A 15,935-nucleotide genomic window follows, 5' to 3' on the forward strand; every position below is an offset into this window, starting at 1 on the left:
CTGTCCTCTGAAGACCCCCCTGGTCATCATGAGGCCTTGGTACCCTCTCAGAGTCACAGCCCCAGGGGTCACTGAGGTGCATTTCTTACTCCTTTCAAAACACTGAGGTGAGCAGCATGACTGAGGGGTGGGGAGGAACTGAGAGAACAGCCGGTAGGGTTCAAAACATCAAAGGGATGCGGGTCCTACTAACCACTTTGTGGACCCCATCAGGAAGCCCACCACAAGCCACTTAGGATACCTCACCTCCAGATCCCGCAACTGGCATACAGGCACCCCCAATCTACCCAGAAAACTACTGGAATAAGAAAATTTAGCAGGCAGGCAAGATACCTATGGTATTGTGTGCAAGTATCTGTGAATATACTAAAAAACACTGAACTGTGTACTTTAAGGGGGTGAATTGTATGACATGTGAATTATATTCCAACAAAGCTGTTTATAAATAAAAATCAAAAGCACCCCCGAGGGTTTCCCTGGTGGCGCAGTGGTTGAGAGTCCGCCTGCCGATGCAGGGGACACGGGTTCGTGCCCCGGTCCGGGAAGATGCCACATGCCGCGGAGCGGCTGGGCCCATGTCCCATGGCCGCTAAGCCTGCACGTCCAGAGCCTGTGCTCCGCAACGGGAGAGACCACAACAGTGAGAGGCCCGCGTACCAAAAAAAAAAAAAAAAAAGCACCCCCGAAACTGAAAGATTCAAGGGCAATATACAAAAATCAACTGTATGAGCAGTTGGGGAATTCTTGATATAGAAGTGCAAAGTTGAAGGATTTCCATTATCTGATTTCAAGACTTACTGTCTTGAAAAACTATAAAGTTACAGTAATCAGGACAGGTGGTGTTAGAGTAAGAACAGACAAACAGATCAATGATACAGAATAGAGAAGCCAGAAACAGACTCACATTTACACAGTCTATTGATTTTTTTAATGTACCAAGATAATTCAATGCAGAAAGGAAATACATTTTTCACTGGAAAAAAAATCTTGACCCCTATCTAACATCATAGCCAAAAAAAAAAAAAAAAAAAATTAATTCAAGATGGATCACAGACCTAAACAAAAACTAAAGCTAAACCTATATAAAGCTTCTAGAAGAAAACCCATGAGAATTATTTTGTGACCCTGGAGTCGACAAAGATTTCCTAGGACAGAGAAAGTGCTAAGTATAAAATATTGATAGACTGGACTTCATCCAAATTAAAACCATCTGTTCATCAAAAGACAGCATTTTAAAAAGTCACAGGCTAGGGAAAAGAATATTTACAATACATGTATCTGACAAAGGACTCATATCGAGTATAAGAACTTCTAGAACTCAGTAATAAAGACAAACAATCCAATAAAAGTGGACAAAAGGCTTAAACCAATACTTCATAAAAGAAGATATATGAATGGCCACTAAACACATGCTCCTCATAATTGGATCCATGAGCATTTGAGGACTGAAGGGAGAAATTAAAGTCCCTGCGCTCTAAGGGCACAGGAAAGATCCCACATATGGAGCCTGGGTAAACGAGGGGGCTGGGTCCCAAGATGGAGGCAGACTCAGACAGGAAAGAGGCCAGAGACTGGGGTGTTGGTGAATGTGGTGACCCTAGGGGCAGGGAGGGTGCTGGGGCTTTGAATGCCACCAGGACCTGCTCAGACTCAATCCAGTGGGCAGGGAGGAGCTGCCCCAGGGGCTGAGGAGCAGAGGGGTGACACCATCCAAGCAAAGGTTTTGAGGGTGTGCTGGGCAAGTGGCCTGGGGTGAGCATGATGGGGGTGAGCCTCCTTCTCCAACCCCGTTCTTCTCCACCATTCTTCTCACCCTCTACCAGAGTTTCACCCCAGAGGCTCTCAGTAGACCCCCTCAGGGAAGAGTGGGAAGGAGAGAAGAAAGGAGGGGTCAGTGAGGGTGTCAATGGGATCAGCCCTCTGAATATGCTCCCAGCCCCAGAGCCTGCTGGGGAAGGAAAGCACTGCTCGTCCTGGGGGCCTCACAGATTTCCCTGGTATTGTATGAATGGGTCAGCAATTCAACTCTTCTAAGGTAATCATTGGTAGCAGTTTGGTCTATATACCTTTCTCCCTCTTTACCTGCGTTTATAGCATACGTGTATAATTATATATCTTGACAGTTTTTTACCATCCCATCCAATGATGGTTTTATATCCCATCCAATGGGATCATAATGATGTTCAGCTTTTTCACTTACAAATACATCTTGGGTATACCTTCTCATCAGTACACATGGATCAAATTCATTATTTTTCAACAGTTATGTTGTATTTTATAGTTTGAATGGACTATAAACCATTAAATCAACGCCCAATTTTACCAACTGGGGATATCACCAATGACTACCTTTATACACCTTTACATCAATGGACCACTATTTCTGGTGTCTTGCTTTTGTAGCTAGGGCTTTGGCCATTTCCAGCAGAAAAGAATGGACAGCACTTCTGTCTTTTCTTTGGAGGGGGCTTAACTGTCGGGAGCCAGCCTGGTGCTTGAGTCATAACTGCCCTTATGACATCATAGGTCTCCCTCCCCCACTTTCTCTCCATGCCATGACTAGAGGAACACAGACCTGAGGGGATTTGAACCATCTACACCCAATCCATGTGGGACCAATGGTGAGTAAGAGAGAGACTGACACACTAGGCTTTTTTAGGGATGTCCCCATAAATCTCTCGGGATGAGGGGATCTCCCTGACATCTGAATACTCTGGGAAGCCCTGTACGCTGGCGATGTGTGGGTTACTTAATGGAGAGGGAGGGAGAGCAGCCTCCCTCTTGCCTTTCCCCTAATTGCTGATTGCAGGAGAAGGACCAGCCCAAAACAATTAATGAACACACCAAAAATGAGCCTCAGCAGAATGAGCTGATCTTGAAATCTTTACCGCCAGCACCATTATCGAACTTAGAGAAGGCAGAGGCAGGAGGAGCCTGGACTTGGATGTCTCTGGTCTTTGTGTCCTAATGCTTGTGGCTAGTGTCTTTTGTATGTTCCAGAGCTAAGAACAGGAATAAACTCATTCTTGTCTGTCCTCTTTCCCCATATTTTTCTAGGCTAAACAAGAGAATATAGCTGCAACAAAGGGAGTAGATGATGCTAATAAGAGACTCAGAGCAGTATGATGCCCCCACCCAGATGACACGGGGCTGGGGGTGGGAATGTGGCAGTTGTGTTTGTGGAATGGAATGGCCAACATATGCGAAGCTGGGCTTAATCAATGGTGTGTGTGTGTGTGTGTGTGTGTGTGTGTGTGTGTATGTGTGTTTGAGCGTGTGCATGTATGTTTGCTTGCTAATTAAGATTTAAAGTTTGAAAGTCAAGAGAAGTGAAGATGGGGAAGAGATAAGAGGTAGAATTTTATGGGATGTGGGAACTTTTAATACTATGTTATCACAGAGGAAGAGAGCAGGTTGTGGATTGGAGCTGCAGTCAAGGATGAAAGAGCAGGATTAGAAGAGGAAGCCACTTCTCCAGTAGCTGAGTGGTGTCTGAAGGGAAGGATCATGGATCCTGGTCAGGCTCAGGTGGACTATGATAACCCTTTGATCATGGTATTCTTGCTCTAGGCTGGCCAACTTGACCCATGTAAAACTGGGTAGCCAGGACAGATATACTACCATTTTACAGATGGGAGCTCTGAGATTCAGAGGTCAATGTGATGTATCCATGTCCATTAACCAGAGTGGGGCAAAGAAAGGACACCTACCTACCTGGTCTTCTGGTTCCAGCCAGTGCCTTGCCCAGTGCTCTTGAGGTTCAGAAGAAGGGGTGATTGTTGATAGGGCATCAGGATCCCTTCCTCGCACACCCTGGGGCTGAAGTGGGTGGGGAATATCCTCCAAATGTCTCGTCTTTTTTCTTGTTAGATCCCAAGAACCCAAAACAGGCCTCCCATCAGTAATCCAGAAGTAGTAAAGATCCAGGCCTGGTGGCGGGGCACCCTGGTGTGCAGCACACTGCTGCACGTGGCTCTCAGAGTGTGGATCATTCAGGGCTGGTGGAGGCATAAGCTGGTGAAGCTGCATGAGAACAGGCAGCGGACAGCTCTGGAGAACTTTACACGGAAGGAGTGGGTAGCAGTCAGGCTGCAGTCCTGGGTCCGCATGTGGCGCATCTGTTGGCGCTACTGCCATTTGCTCAACGCTGCCCGCATCATCCAGGCCTACTGGAGATGCCACTCCTGCGCTTCCCAGGGTTTCATCAAGGGCCACTACAGAGTCACGGCCAACCAGCTGCATCTCGAACTCGAGATCTTGCTGGGCTCAGGGCCTTGCATTGTGACAGAGTGTATTCCCCTTCCAATAAAGCAGTGAAGTGGTCTTTCCCCAGCTTCTCTCTGCTTGATAAGCTCCAGGAGGTCAGGGCCAATGATGGCAAATAGTTAGCATCTCATATGCTAGCTCTGAGGAATTGGCAGGGGTTGTCTGAGGAGGATGATTTTGAGCCACTGTCCAGACTGAGCAGAGACTGTGATTGATTAGCAACGTCTGACATAGGTAGGAAAGTTGGGGGTACAGATCTGCCATGCTGCCAACTCAGGGAGCATCACTCATGTTCAGTCTATGGAAATGGTGCCTCTCCCTAAGGCCATGTATAATGGAAGCCTGGGGCAGGGGTGGGGTTGTTGCGCACAGCAGCACTTTTGCCAGGAGTTCACTCACCAGGTCTAGTTGCTCTGGGTGTGATCTCCCAGCCACCCCCATGGCTGAGAGGAGCACACCCACCCCAAGCTCTTGATCCTGGCTCCTGTTGGTTCGTAAACTGGCCCCTGTACATGGAGGGCAAGAAAAGACCGAAGAAAGAGGCAGATTACCCCAGATTAGTAGGTGGCAGGTTTAGTAAGCAAGGGAACTTATTTACAAGACTTGTCTTGGGCGGCCACAGACAAGTAGATCTCCGTACTTGCTTGCCAGACTCTTGCAAGTTTATATAGAGGCCTTAATGAGGTTCAGCCACATATACCACCCAGATGTTCTCGAGAACACATTACTCTCTCAAGGCTGAATCCCTGAAAATGCCTCCCACTGTGGGAATGGCAGGCAGAACATACATTCCCAGGACAGGGGAGGGGGTGAGGGGCATCTAATTGCCTGGGTCTAGCTTGTGAGTACAGCTGGCGGTCACATCCTTTCAGTGACCTCCAACAGCTCCCTGCTGTATCTTCATACTTGACCTCCAAGTCAGAGTCTGAGCTCCAAACTGAAAATGGTTAGACTGCATAGCCCCTGTCCTCACTCCTACCTCAAACTCTGTCCCTCACTCTCTGATCCCGAATGCAGGCTAGGACTCATTCCCCTCCAGACCTGGTTGGTGTGGGAAGTTCCAGAGGTGTGGAGATGGAGAAAGAAGGCAACCCACTTCTAGCCAAACCTTCTGGTGAGTGTCATCCCCTAGGCTATCACAGACCTAGAGCTGAGAAGCCATCAGTTGTGTCTGCCTCTCCCTCTCCCCAGTCTCTGCAAGAATTGATCCAGGTGGAGCTGAGACCTCTGACAGTCCCTTCTTGTGAAAAGCTGCCACCTGGGGTGAGACTGGCGCCTAAGTGATGATAAAGGGCCGGTTAAGAGGTCAAGGTTAGGCTGCCCTTCTGCCCATCTGGGCACTGCTGTTCCGTGGTTTCCTGCAGAGGGAGGGGTCTAAGGTCTTGGGTTATTCGCCATTAAACCTGCAAACTCAGAAGCCCTATGTCCAGCCCAGCTCCAGCTCCATCTCCTCTGCCCTGGCAAGTTGGTCCTTCAGCTCACATTGCCCAGAAATCTCATGCTCCAGCTCTCTGTCTTGCTCTAGGGCTTGAGCTCTGTCTTTCTTGCTTTGTCCTTCTGTGTCCTGCCCTGTCTCACTCAGGTCCTAGTCTCTCGCTCTTGCTCTGAAGGACTTCTATCTCCTCTCTCCTTGCTTCTCTCTACTGTGTTCAATGTCTCAGAGTAAAGAGCAAGGACTTTGCAGCCAGACCAAGCTAGGTCACACCAACCATGGCTTCCCCACTCACTGCTGTGTGGCTGCAGACATGTCATTTTCCCTCTCAGAGCCCCAGTTTCCTGAGCTGTGAAGTGGGGCTAATGATCCTCATCTTTCAGTGTGAATGTCAAGTAGCATAAAAATTCAGCCTCAGCAACAAAACAAGGAAAGAGGGGTCGCACCCACAAACTTTAAAAACTGGCTGTCAGGGTGGGAGGGAAATAATGTTTAGCCCAATTAAGAAGACCAAAAGTTAGTGTTCCCTACCATCAAAATCAATTGCAAATGTTTGTCTGTTAATGCTTGTCTGTAATGAAAATTTACATGTGTCATCTCTGAAAATGTCTTTTCATTCACATAGGTATGAAGTGAAATATCTGGCACCGCCAAATAGTGATATAAATTCCTGAGCATAGGATTATAATCGAGACTAGTCATCACTTGGAAGATATTTGTAGACTTCTATGAGATTCTTTTCTTGATATTTGCCTTTAAGCATGTCATTACATTGCAGATCAATTACTTCCAATTGAAGTTCAGGTGGTTGTTCCTCAATTGCTTAGATAAAAAAGTTTAGAAATATGGAAACTCCTCTTGTACTTAACATGGAAGTCTGAAAAGTGCTTGCTGCTGGAACTCTAGTTTGAACTCAGAGAATATATCCACTGAAAATTTGCATGAGAATGGTTATCTTGCTTCTTGTTTTAACTTTTGACAGCTCAGGAAGTGCATAAAGCAGCTTGACATTACTTATTTAAAATTATTTGTCAAGGGGCTTCCTTGGTGGTGCAGTAGTTAGGAATCCGCCTGCCAATGCAGGGGAAACGGGTTTGAGCCCTGGTCTGGGAAGATCTCACATGCTGTGGAGCAGCTCAGCCCGTGCGCCACAACTGCTGAGCCCGCGTGCCACAACTGCTGAAGCCTGCACGCCCAAACCCTGTGCTCCACAACAAGAGAAGTCACTGCAGTGAGAAGCCCGTGCACTGCAACAAAGAGTAGCCCCCTGCTCGCCGCAACTAGAGAAAGCCCAAGCACAGCAATGAAGACCCAATGCAGCCAAAAATAAATAAATTTAAAAATTTTTTAATAAAAAAAATCTTAAAAAAATAAAATTTGCCAAAATGACTCTACTTCAGTATAAGTTTCACATAAAACATTGCTTTGCTCATTAATTTCACGTTTAATTCATTAAAGAACATGAAGACTGCAGCAAAACTTATTTCCAATGTCATTCAGGTTTTTTAAAAAATTTTATTTATTTTTGGCTGCATTAGTTCTTCGTTGCTGCACGTGGGCTTTCTCTAATTGCGGCGAGCAGGGGGCTACTCTTTGTTGTGGTGCACGGGCTTCTCACTGTGGTGGCTTCTCTTGTTGTGGAGCACGGGCTCTAGGCCCGCAGGCTTCAGCAGTTGTGGCACGTGGGCTCAGTAGTTGTGGTGCACGGGCTGAGCTGCTCCATGGCATGTGGGACCTTCCCAGACCAGGGCTCAAACCCGTTTTCCCTGCATTGGCAGGCGGATTCCTAACCACTGCGCCACCAGGGAAGTCCCTGCCATTCAGTGTTTGATTATAGTAGTTTAAGGCAGTTTTTCTTGCTCAGAAAAATTTCAATCTTGACCCTGAGCTTAAAAGTCCTCAATAAAACTTTATCACTGCTAAGACATAGAACTGCTGTGTGGTTGATAAGTCAGAATATTCAGCTTCTATTTCTTTTTTTTAATTTATTTTTTATTTTTTTGCTGTACGCAGGCCTCTCACTGCTATGGCGTTGCGGAGCACAGGCTCCGGACGCGCAGGCTCAGCGGCCATGGCTCATGGGCCCAGCCGCTCTGCGGCATGTGGGATCTTCCTGGACCGGGGCACGAACCCGTGTCCCCTGCATCGGCAGGCAGACTCTCAACCACTGCGCCACCAGGGAAGCCCCAGCTTCTATTTCTGATCAAAATTCATGGAACCAATGATGGTTGTCAATAAGTGGCAAGTGAAATTTATCATTGACATTACTGGTTCAGTAACACGATAGATTCAAATATTTTCCACAGAGTACCTAGTGATGAATAATACAATGAATAAACACAGGCTTTAAGCACTTTATATTTTCATAAACTTTGTAAATTTGTTCAACTAAGCCTTTTTTCCCTCTGCTTCACACATATTTTCACCACTATCATTTTTATCACATCTTAGCAGATTCCACTTCAGGTTGTACTGAATTAATGTTTTCTCAACTTTAAAAAATACTCTCAACTGTATTTGTTTCATGCAGACTATTCATAGAACTCAATTCTTCAGTCTTCAAACTTGGCATTTACCCCTTCAATGAACAACAGCTGAACTGTATTGGTAATATCTGTCAACTCATTAAGAGCCAAGGAAATCCACTTGAAGTCATTTGCTCTGTCTTTAATTGACTTTTGATTTTGTTCCCAATGTCTTCAACTCTTGGAGCAGCTATTCTCATTGAAAGGCTAACAGTTAAATTTATTTTCTCTGGACACATTTTTTTCAGAAGCTGCAATTAAACTTGATTTAATTAATTCATCATTAGTAAACATCTTTTCTTGCTTGGCTAACAAATGAGCAAGTTGGAAACGTACTTTGCCTGCAGTCTCATTTTCACTTTTCTTATTTTTGTGGAGAAATTCTGCTGTGATGAGATACTCCATTTAAATCTTTTTAAATTTAAATGTCCCCTGCATTGGCAGGCAGATTCTTAACCACTGCGCCACCAGGGAAGTCCCAATATTGTATTCTTTTAGCACAGCTATATAGCGTCATTGCATAATGAGCACAATGCTTTGCCATTTTCTTAAAAGTGCAATACTTAAAGTCCACTTTTCTCCTTTTTCCATTGTTTTGACATGATGGATATGTACTGGTAATAAAAAATAAGTCACAGCACAGCAATATGTGTGGTACCCAAAACACTATTCAGTTATAACTGTACCACTGCAATTTATTGTGTGCTGAGCAGCAGTGGGAAGTGATGAGTGCCACATATAGTCTGTCACAACTATTCAAATCTGTCATTGTAGTGTACGTGTGGCTATAGCCAACATATCAACAAATAAACATGGCTGTGTTCCAATAAAATTTTATTTATGAACACTGAAATTTGAATTTTATATAATTTTCATATGTCATGAAATATTATTATTTTGAGTTTTTTCAACCACTGAAAAATGTAAAAACCATTCTTTACAGGATATACAAAAACAGTGGGCTGGGTGTAGCCCACAGGCTGTAGTTTGCCAACCCAAGCCCTAAATCAATGTCCATTACATGGTTCTGAGTCCCCAGTAGGTACAATGTGTGGAAATGGTACTGCACCTGTAACCACCCCTTCTAGTTATATGCTTGGGTGTTTGTGCTTTCTGTCCCTGCACCTTCAGGCTCCATGTTACTGGAGGTTCTAGTTTCTAGAGTTGGAAGGCACACATCAGGGATCACTGTAAGAGTCCCATTAAACTTAAAGCTACAGCTGTGACCTGGTCACTTCAGACTCCTTTTGCCAAGAGTTAAGCAGGCGATGAAAGGTGTCACCACTCTGGCAGGGATAATTAACCCTGATATCATGAGGAGAAGGTGAAGGGCCTGCTGCTACACTATGGGAGCAGGGAAGACTATGAGTGCTGCTTGGGTGAGTCATTGGAAGATGTCTTGTTGCTTTGCTGCCCAGGTATAATGGTAGATGAACACAAACATGGCCTGAGAAGTACATGCTAACCAGAGAACCAGGTGCCTCAAGGATGAGGGTCTGAATTGCTGCTTCCCTTCAGGCAAACTGCCTAGACCAGCAGAAATGCTAGTCAAAGGTGAAAGGAATTTAGAAAGGGTGGTAGAGGAAGGGGGAGAGGAGTGTGAGTAATGGCCTCAAAATAAACTGTAGCAGTAGGGACTGAAGTTTGTCTCTCTGACCCTTCTAAGTTTTCCCAGGAGAAAAGACCTACATGAATCCTGAAGAAGCTATTTTTAAATGGTAAAAACTTGCTATGGGAAGCAAGTATATGTGAGTGACATGAAGGGGTGGGCTGTAGTGAATATGTGGACGTAGTAGATCCACTCTTCGTAGCTGATGACTCATCCCACAGCTACTGGGAATACTGGCTACTGCTGGGTCACTGCTATGTCCCGTACTACGAATTGCCTTTGGCCATAGGGAACGGATTTGACCAAGGCATGTCCTTTCCTAAGGGGAAGCCTGTAGCTAGTGACTTATCATTGGTGTTATGAGTTGAATTATGCCAGCCACACAGGATTATCCAGTCTTGAACTTCCCCAACCCCACAATACCCTAAACAAGCAATATGGAGACCCTACAGAATTCCCAGATCTGAGGCCCAGGGTGAAAGCAAATGTGTCTCTTGGGCCAGGGCTTCTCTCTCATTGAGGTACACCCAGGGGTTCTGTTGTGGCTCCAGGTCTTAAATGCCCATGGTGAAGTTAGAGTTGGGCTGGGGACCACTAGGAAGAAGAAGAGTCTTTTGTGGGCAACCATCCCACCCACAGCCCTGGAGCAAGAATCCAAGCTGGGCCACTAAGAGGTCTTGTATTCATTCTCAGAATCCACCTGTCAGGACCTCCTCACAGGGACAGTGGACATTCGTGGACAGAAGAGAGCAGCAACAAGACTGTTTAGTGGGGAGAGCCTGAGGATTCAGGGCTGCCACTGGGTATCACCTGAAAAGTCACATTCTGTCTCACTTTCTTCTGTCCTTCTCTCTACATTTCTCTCTCAGACTCCAAGTCCCCATGTGCCCCCTGCCCCGCCTCCAGTTTTCTCCCTTTCTCTCTTCCAGATTTTCCCAGTGTTACCCTTCTCTCCTAGCCCCAAAATGCTCTAGACTCCTCATCTCAGACCTGGGGATTTTCAGCGCACCCCAAGCAGAGCGGACAAGGCAGGGCATGGCAGGATCTGTCCCTAGTCATGGAGAGAAGGGTTGCAGGCCCTGAGGCCTTTGGGTCTCCAGAGGAGTGGGCTAGGGGTGGAGTCCATTCATTCATCCATTTATTACACATTCAATGAACAATTATTTTTAACCTACTATGTCCTGATATTGTGCAGCCTCTGGGGTCACAAATGTGAAAGCGGCTCAGGCTCTGTCCTCTAGGAACCAGTGAGGGAAGAGGCTGATCAGTAAACAGGTGACTACAGTAGGATCCAATGAGGACCATAGTGGAGATCTATGAGGGGGTTTGGGATTTCTCAGGGTTCAGACCTACGAAGTCACTCCGTTAGGGGCTGCCAGGAAGACAGCTGTGGTGGGGCCTGCATTCAAGGGTAACCTAGCTGTAGTGTGGGGGTGGAGGCCAAAGAAATGACCCAGGCAGGGGCTGATAGGGAAGGGCTCTCTTAGCACAGGCCACTCCCAGCAGACCTGCTTTCCTTCCCCTGCAGGCTCTGGGGCTGGGAGCATATTCAGAGGGCTGATCCCATTGACACCCTCACTGACCCCTCCTTTCTTCTTTCCGCCCCTCCCTGAAGGGGTCTACTGAGAACCTCTAGGGGGAAATTCTGGTAGAGGTGGCAGAGAATGGTGGGGGTGGGGTGGAAGAATAGGGAGACCCCAGAATGCTGGTACTTCTGTGGGTCACCCACAGTGGTCATGAGAGGTGCTTGTATTTTGTTCCCTGTGTCCCTTACTCTAGCCCCAGGAGATGCACCCCCATCATGCTCGCCTCAGGTCCCTTGGCCAGCATACCCACAAAAAATTCCCTTGGATGGTGTCACTCCTCTGTTCCTTAGCCCCCGGGGAGGTTCCTCCCTTCCCACTGGCTTCAGTCCGAGCAGGTCCTGGTGACATTCAAAGCCTCAGCACCCTCCCTGCCCCTAGGGTCACCACATCCACCAACACCCCAGTCCCTGGCAACTTCCCTAATCTGTTGTGAGACCAGACTAAGCCATGTAAGGTCTCTGCACCTCAGTCTCCTCATCTGTGAAGTGGGATGAATGTCATTGCTCCATGATTATTACCAGGGACAGCAGGGACAATGGTGACTAGGGACTAGACTCTGGAGCCAGACTAATGGGGGCATTAAACAGATGTGGGTCTCCCAGGGGCATGGCCAAACACCTTTATCTTCAAACAGGTGCTTCTTGTACCTTCACTGTCCCATGCATTGTACTCTACTATTTCCCCATTCTCCAATTTACTCTTATCCTTTCCATTCTCCCATCCCATTAACTTCACATTGACACCCCCCTCCAGCCTTAAATGGCCTCCTCCTCTTCTCTACATCTGCTCTTCCCCTAGCCCCACACTGACTTCCTCCATACTCACTCTACACATTGCAAATGCATTTCTCAGTGACCCCTGGGGCTGCGACCCTGAGAGGGGACCAGGGCCTCACGATAGCCCGGTAGGTTTTCAGAGGCCAGGAGCAGGCAAGAGGTGGGGTCCTGCTTGTGCAGTGGCTGACCTTCACCCATCTCCTCACTGTGACCTTGAGGCCTCAGGGGAGGAAGTTAGGAGAGTGCTTGAGTCCACTTGAGCCTGAGATGGGGGTCCTGGGCTGGTCCTGGGGGCTTACGGGCTTTCTGGCCTGTGTGGGTCTTGCTCTCCCAGGGGCCTGATAACTAGATGACTTACAGATAGGCAAGACATAGGAGGTTTAGCCACAGTAAGGGAGTTTACTCTGTTCTCCCAACCCTGATATCCTCATCAGACATGCTCATTGTTAATTTTTGTGGATATCTTCCTAATTTCCACCACCTTTTAAAAGAATGACTTTATAAGACATGTGTGTAAATCTATGCTTATATTTAGTTGATCTTGATTTGATGAACTTGCTAATCTTGCTAAATCTTGTACATGCTTCTATATTAGTAGATAGAGAACACACCCATTCTTCTAATTGTTATTTGGTATACCATTATTTAAATGAATTGAAATCCATCATACTAAGTAACGTAAGTCAGAAAGAGAAAGACAAGCACCATATGATATCCCTTATATGTGGAATCTAAAATATGACAAAAATGAACTTATTGATGAAACAGAAACAGACTCACATAGATAACAGACTTGTGGTTGTCAAGAGGGGGCAGTGGGGGGAGAGATGAACTGCGAGTTTGGGATCAGCAGATGCAAACTACTATATATATAGAATGGATAAACAACAAGGTCCTATTGTATAGCACAGGATATTCTATAACCTGTGATAAACCATAATGGAAAAGAATATGAAAAAGAATATACATATATATATATATATATATATATATATAACTGAATCACTTTGCTGTACAGCAAAAATTAACACAACATTGTAAATCAATTATACTTCAATAAAATAAATGTAAAAAGATAAATGAATTGAAATCCATTTAATGAATACCAGCCAGGCTTTAATGAGTATCACTATACACATTTGTGTCAATGGGTCAGTATTTGAGGTATTCTTCTTTGTAGCCATTTACATAGGAAAGAAAGGACAGGTCCTCTAGGTTTTCCTTAGAAGGGGCTCAGCTATTGGGAGCCATCCTGGTGCCTGAGTCATAGGTGCCCTTATGACATCACGGCTCTTTCCCCTCCTCTTCTCTTCTTGCCAGAGCAGTGGCTGGAGGAGAACAGACTTGAGAGTGATGGGAACATCTAGACCCTAACCATGGGTAACTGAGTGTAGATCTGAGGGGATTTGACCATCCCCCAAAGCCATCGGCATTTAATGTTTTATAAGAGACAGTCAGATTTACCCAAGCTTTCTGGAGGGCAGTACATTTCCCATAGTTTCCTCAGGAGGGGATTCCTTCTCATGTTTGAGATTCCAGCAAAGTCCAGGAAGCCTAGTGTGTGGGTGACTTGGCACTTAGTGGTGGGAAGAGCACCCTTACTTTCATGTTTTTCTCTCTAAACCCTGGTAAGGACAGCAAACCTTCCAAATTACAATCAAAGATAATGATGAAGTCGCATTGATAGAAGAGAGCTTGAAGGAGCAAAGGAGAGGAGAGCAAGGGACTCCACCTCCAACTGCCTACCCACACCACTGCCTCTGCCTTCCCACCCCTCCCTGCGTAGATGGATCCAGGCTGTACTGTGTTGGAGAGAGCCTTGACTTGTGACATCTCTGACCCTTGTGGTCCAGTGGAGTGACCCAAAGGTCTGTGACCATGCAACTTATTGTCCAAAGAGAAATGCTTCAGGGAGTTAAAGAGATACTTATCAAAATTATACCAGGACAATAGGCATAAACTCAGGGTGTGCCAGGCAAACTGGGATGAATGGCCACCATAAACAGAGCAGGAAATGAACAGGGATCCACTCCTCCTTGGCTGTCCTTTCCCCCTATTTTCTCCTTAGGCTAAGAGCTGTGAGTCCAGCCAAGGTGTGTGCCAAGGAGGAGCGCAAAGAGTTTGAACCCAGACCACACATGGTTGAGAGCTACAAAGTGGGGATTGTGTTTGGGGAATGCAAAGGCCAAGATACAGGAAAACTGGATCGTGTGTGTGTGTGCGCATGTGTGCACATGTATCTTTGTGCATGCGCATACATCTTTGTGCGTGCACGCTTATGTGCACATGTATCTTTGTGTGTGCATGCATGTGTGCGGAAGCAGGACACTTACTTGATCTCTGAGGTCCAGCTGCTGCCCACAACAGCTCTCCTGCCACACCTTAGGGCCGAAATGTATGTTTCTTTTTTTTAAAATAAATCTATTTATTTATTTATTTTTGGCTGCATTGGGTCTTCGTTGCTGTCTGCAGGCTTTCTCTAGTTGCAGTGAGTGGGGCTTACTCTTTGTTGTGGTGCGCGGGCTTCTCATTTTGTGGAGCACGGGCTATAGGCATGTGGGCTTCAGTAGTTGTGGCACTCGGGCTCAGTAGTTGTGGCTCACGGGCTCCAGAACGCAGTCTCAGTAGTTGTGGTGCAGGGGCTTAGTTGCTCCACGGCATGTGAGATCTTCCCAGAACCAGGGCTCAAACCCATGTCTCCTGCATTGGCAGGCGGATTCTTAACTACTGAGCCACCAGGGAAGTCCCTGTATGAGTTTAATTGTCCCCTGTTTTCTCTTGCAAGGCCCCAAAGTAAGAATCATGATGATGGAAGAACAGAAAGCGGCTGTTTTCATCCAAGCCTGGTGGCGGGGCACCCTGGTGCGCAGGACTCTGCTGCACACGGCTCTCAGAGCGTGGATCATTCAACGCTGGTGGAAACAGAAGCTGGTGAAGCTGCAGGAGAAGAGGCGGCGGACGTCTCTAGAATGCTACGCGCGGCAAGAATGGGCAGCTGTCAAGCTACAATCCTGGTTCCGCATGTGGTGCATCCGCCTTCGTTACTGCCGTTTGCTCCACGCTGTCCGCATCATTCAGGTCTATTGGCGCTGGCATAGCTGCCATACCCGTGGCTTTATTCAGGGCCGTTACGACCTCAAAGAAAACCAACTGAATCTTCAACTTGAAATCTCTTTGGGCTCGCAAGCTTGTAGTGTACAACAGTACATACCCCTTCCAATACAGGAATGACCAGGTCTGCTATATGTGTCCCCAGCTCTTTGTCAGACATACTTCAAGGAGGTCATTGAGCTAATGATGGCAAATACTTGGCATCTCATAAATCAGCTCTAAGGAAGTGGCAGGGGTTGCCTGGGGTCCAGTGTGGAGGATTCTGAGAGTCTGGTGCTCTATGAGCAGGGCCTGTGATTGATTAGCAGTGTCTGCCATGGGTAGGAGAGTTGGGGTTGCAAGGCCACCAAGTCTTCCAACTCCAGGGAGATTCTTTCACAGTGTGGTCTATGTAAATGGTGCCCCGATGTAGTTGTGCAACGTGAAGTCCTGTGTCATCTTTTGCTCTTTCCCCCAAAGTCTTTAAAAAATACTATTTAAAAATTGTGGTAAATACACATAACATAAAATTTACCATTTTAACCATTTTTGAGTAAACAGCTCAGTAAAATTAAGCATATTCAAATTGTTGTGCAGCTATCGCCTCCATCCATCTCCAGAACTTCATTTATCTTGCAAAATTGAAACTGT

At 46.4% G+C, this 15,935-nt stretch overlaps 2 protein-coding genes across 2 annotated transcripts; both read left to right on the forward strand.

Moving 5' to 3' along the window:
* Positions 1-1,758: 1,758 nt before the first annotated feature.
* On the forward strand, positions 1,759-4,317 carry IQCF1 (IQ motif containing F1). Its single transcript, XM_030867802.2, has 4 exons — positions 1,759-1,767; positions 2,810-2,923; positions 3,058-3,120; positions 3,871-4,317. Exons 1-4 carry the CDS (start codon positions 1,759-1,761, stop codon positions 4,315-4,317), a joined length of 633 nt encoding a protein of 210 aa, XP_030723662.1.
* A 930-nt stretch (positions 4,318-5,247) lies between these two features.
* LOC115858931 (IQ domain-containing protein F5-like) lies at positions 5,248-15,425 on the forward strand. The gene is made up of 2 exons (XM_060308446.1): positions 5,248-5,380; positions 14,980-15,425. Exons 1-2 carry the CDS (start codon positions 5,278-5,280, stop codon positions 15,423-15,425), a joined length of 549 nt encoding a protein of 182 aa, XP_060164429.1. The 5' UTR covers positions 5,248-5,277.
* Positions 15,426-15,935: the final 510 nt, after the last annotated feature.

Source organism: Globicephala melas, chromosome 11 (genome assembly GCF_963455315.2).
Source record: "Globicephala melas chromosome 11, mGloMel1.2, whole genome shotgun sequence".
Taxonomy (NCBI): Eukaryota; Metazoa; Chordata; class Mammalia; order Artiodactyla; family Delphinidae; genus Globicephala; species Globicephala melas.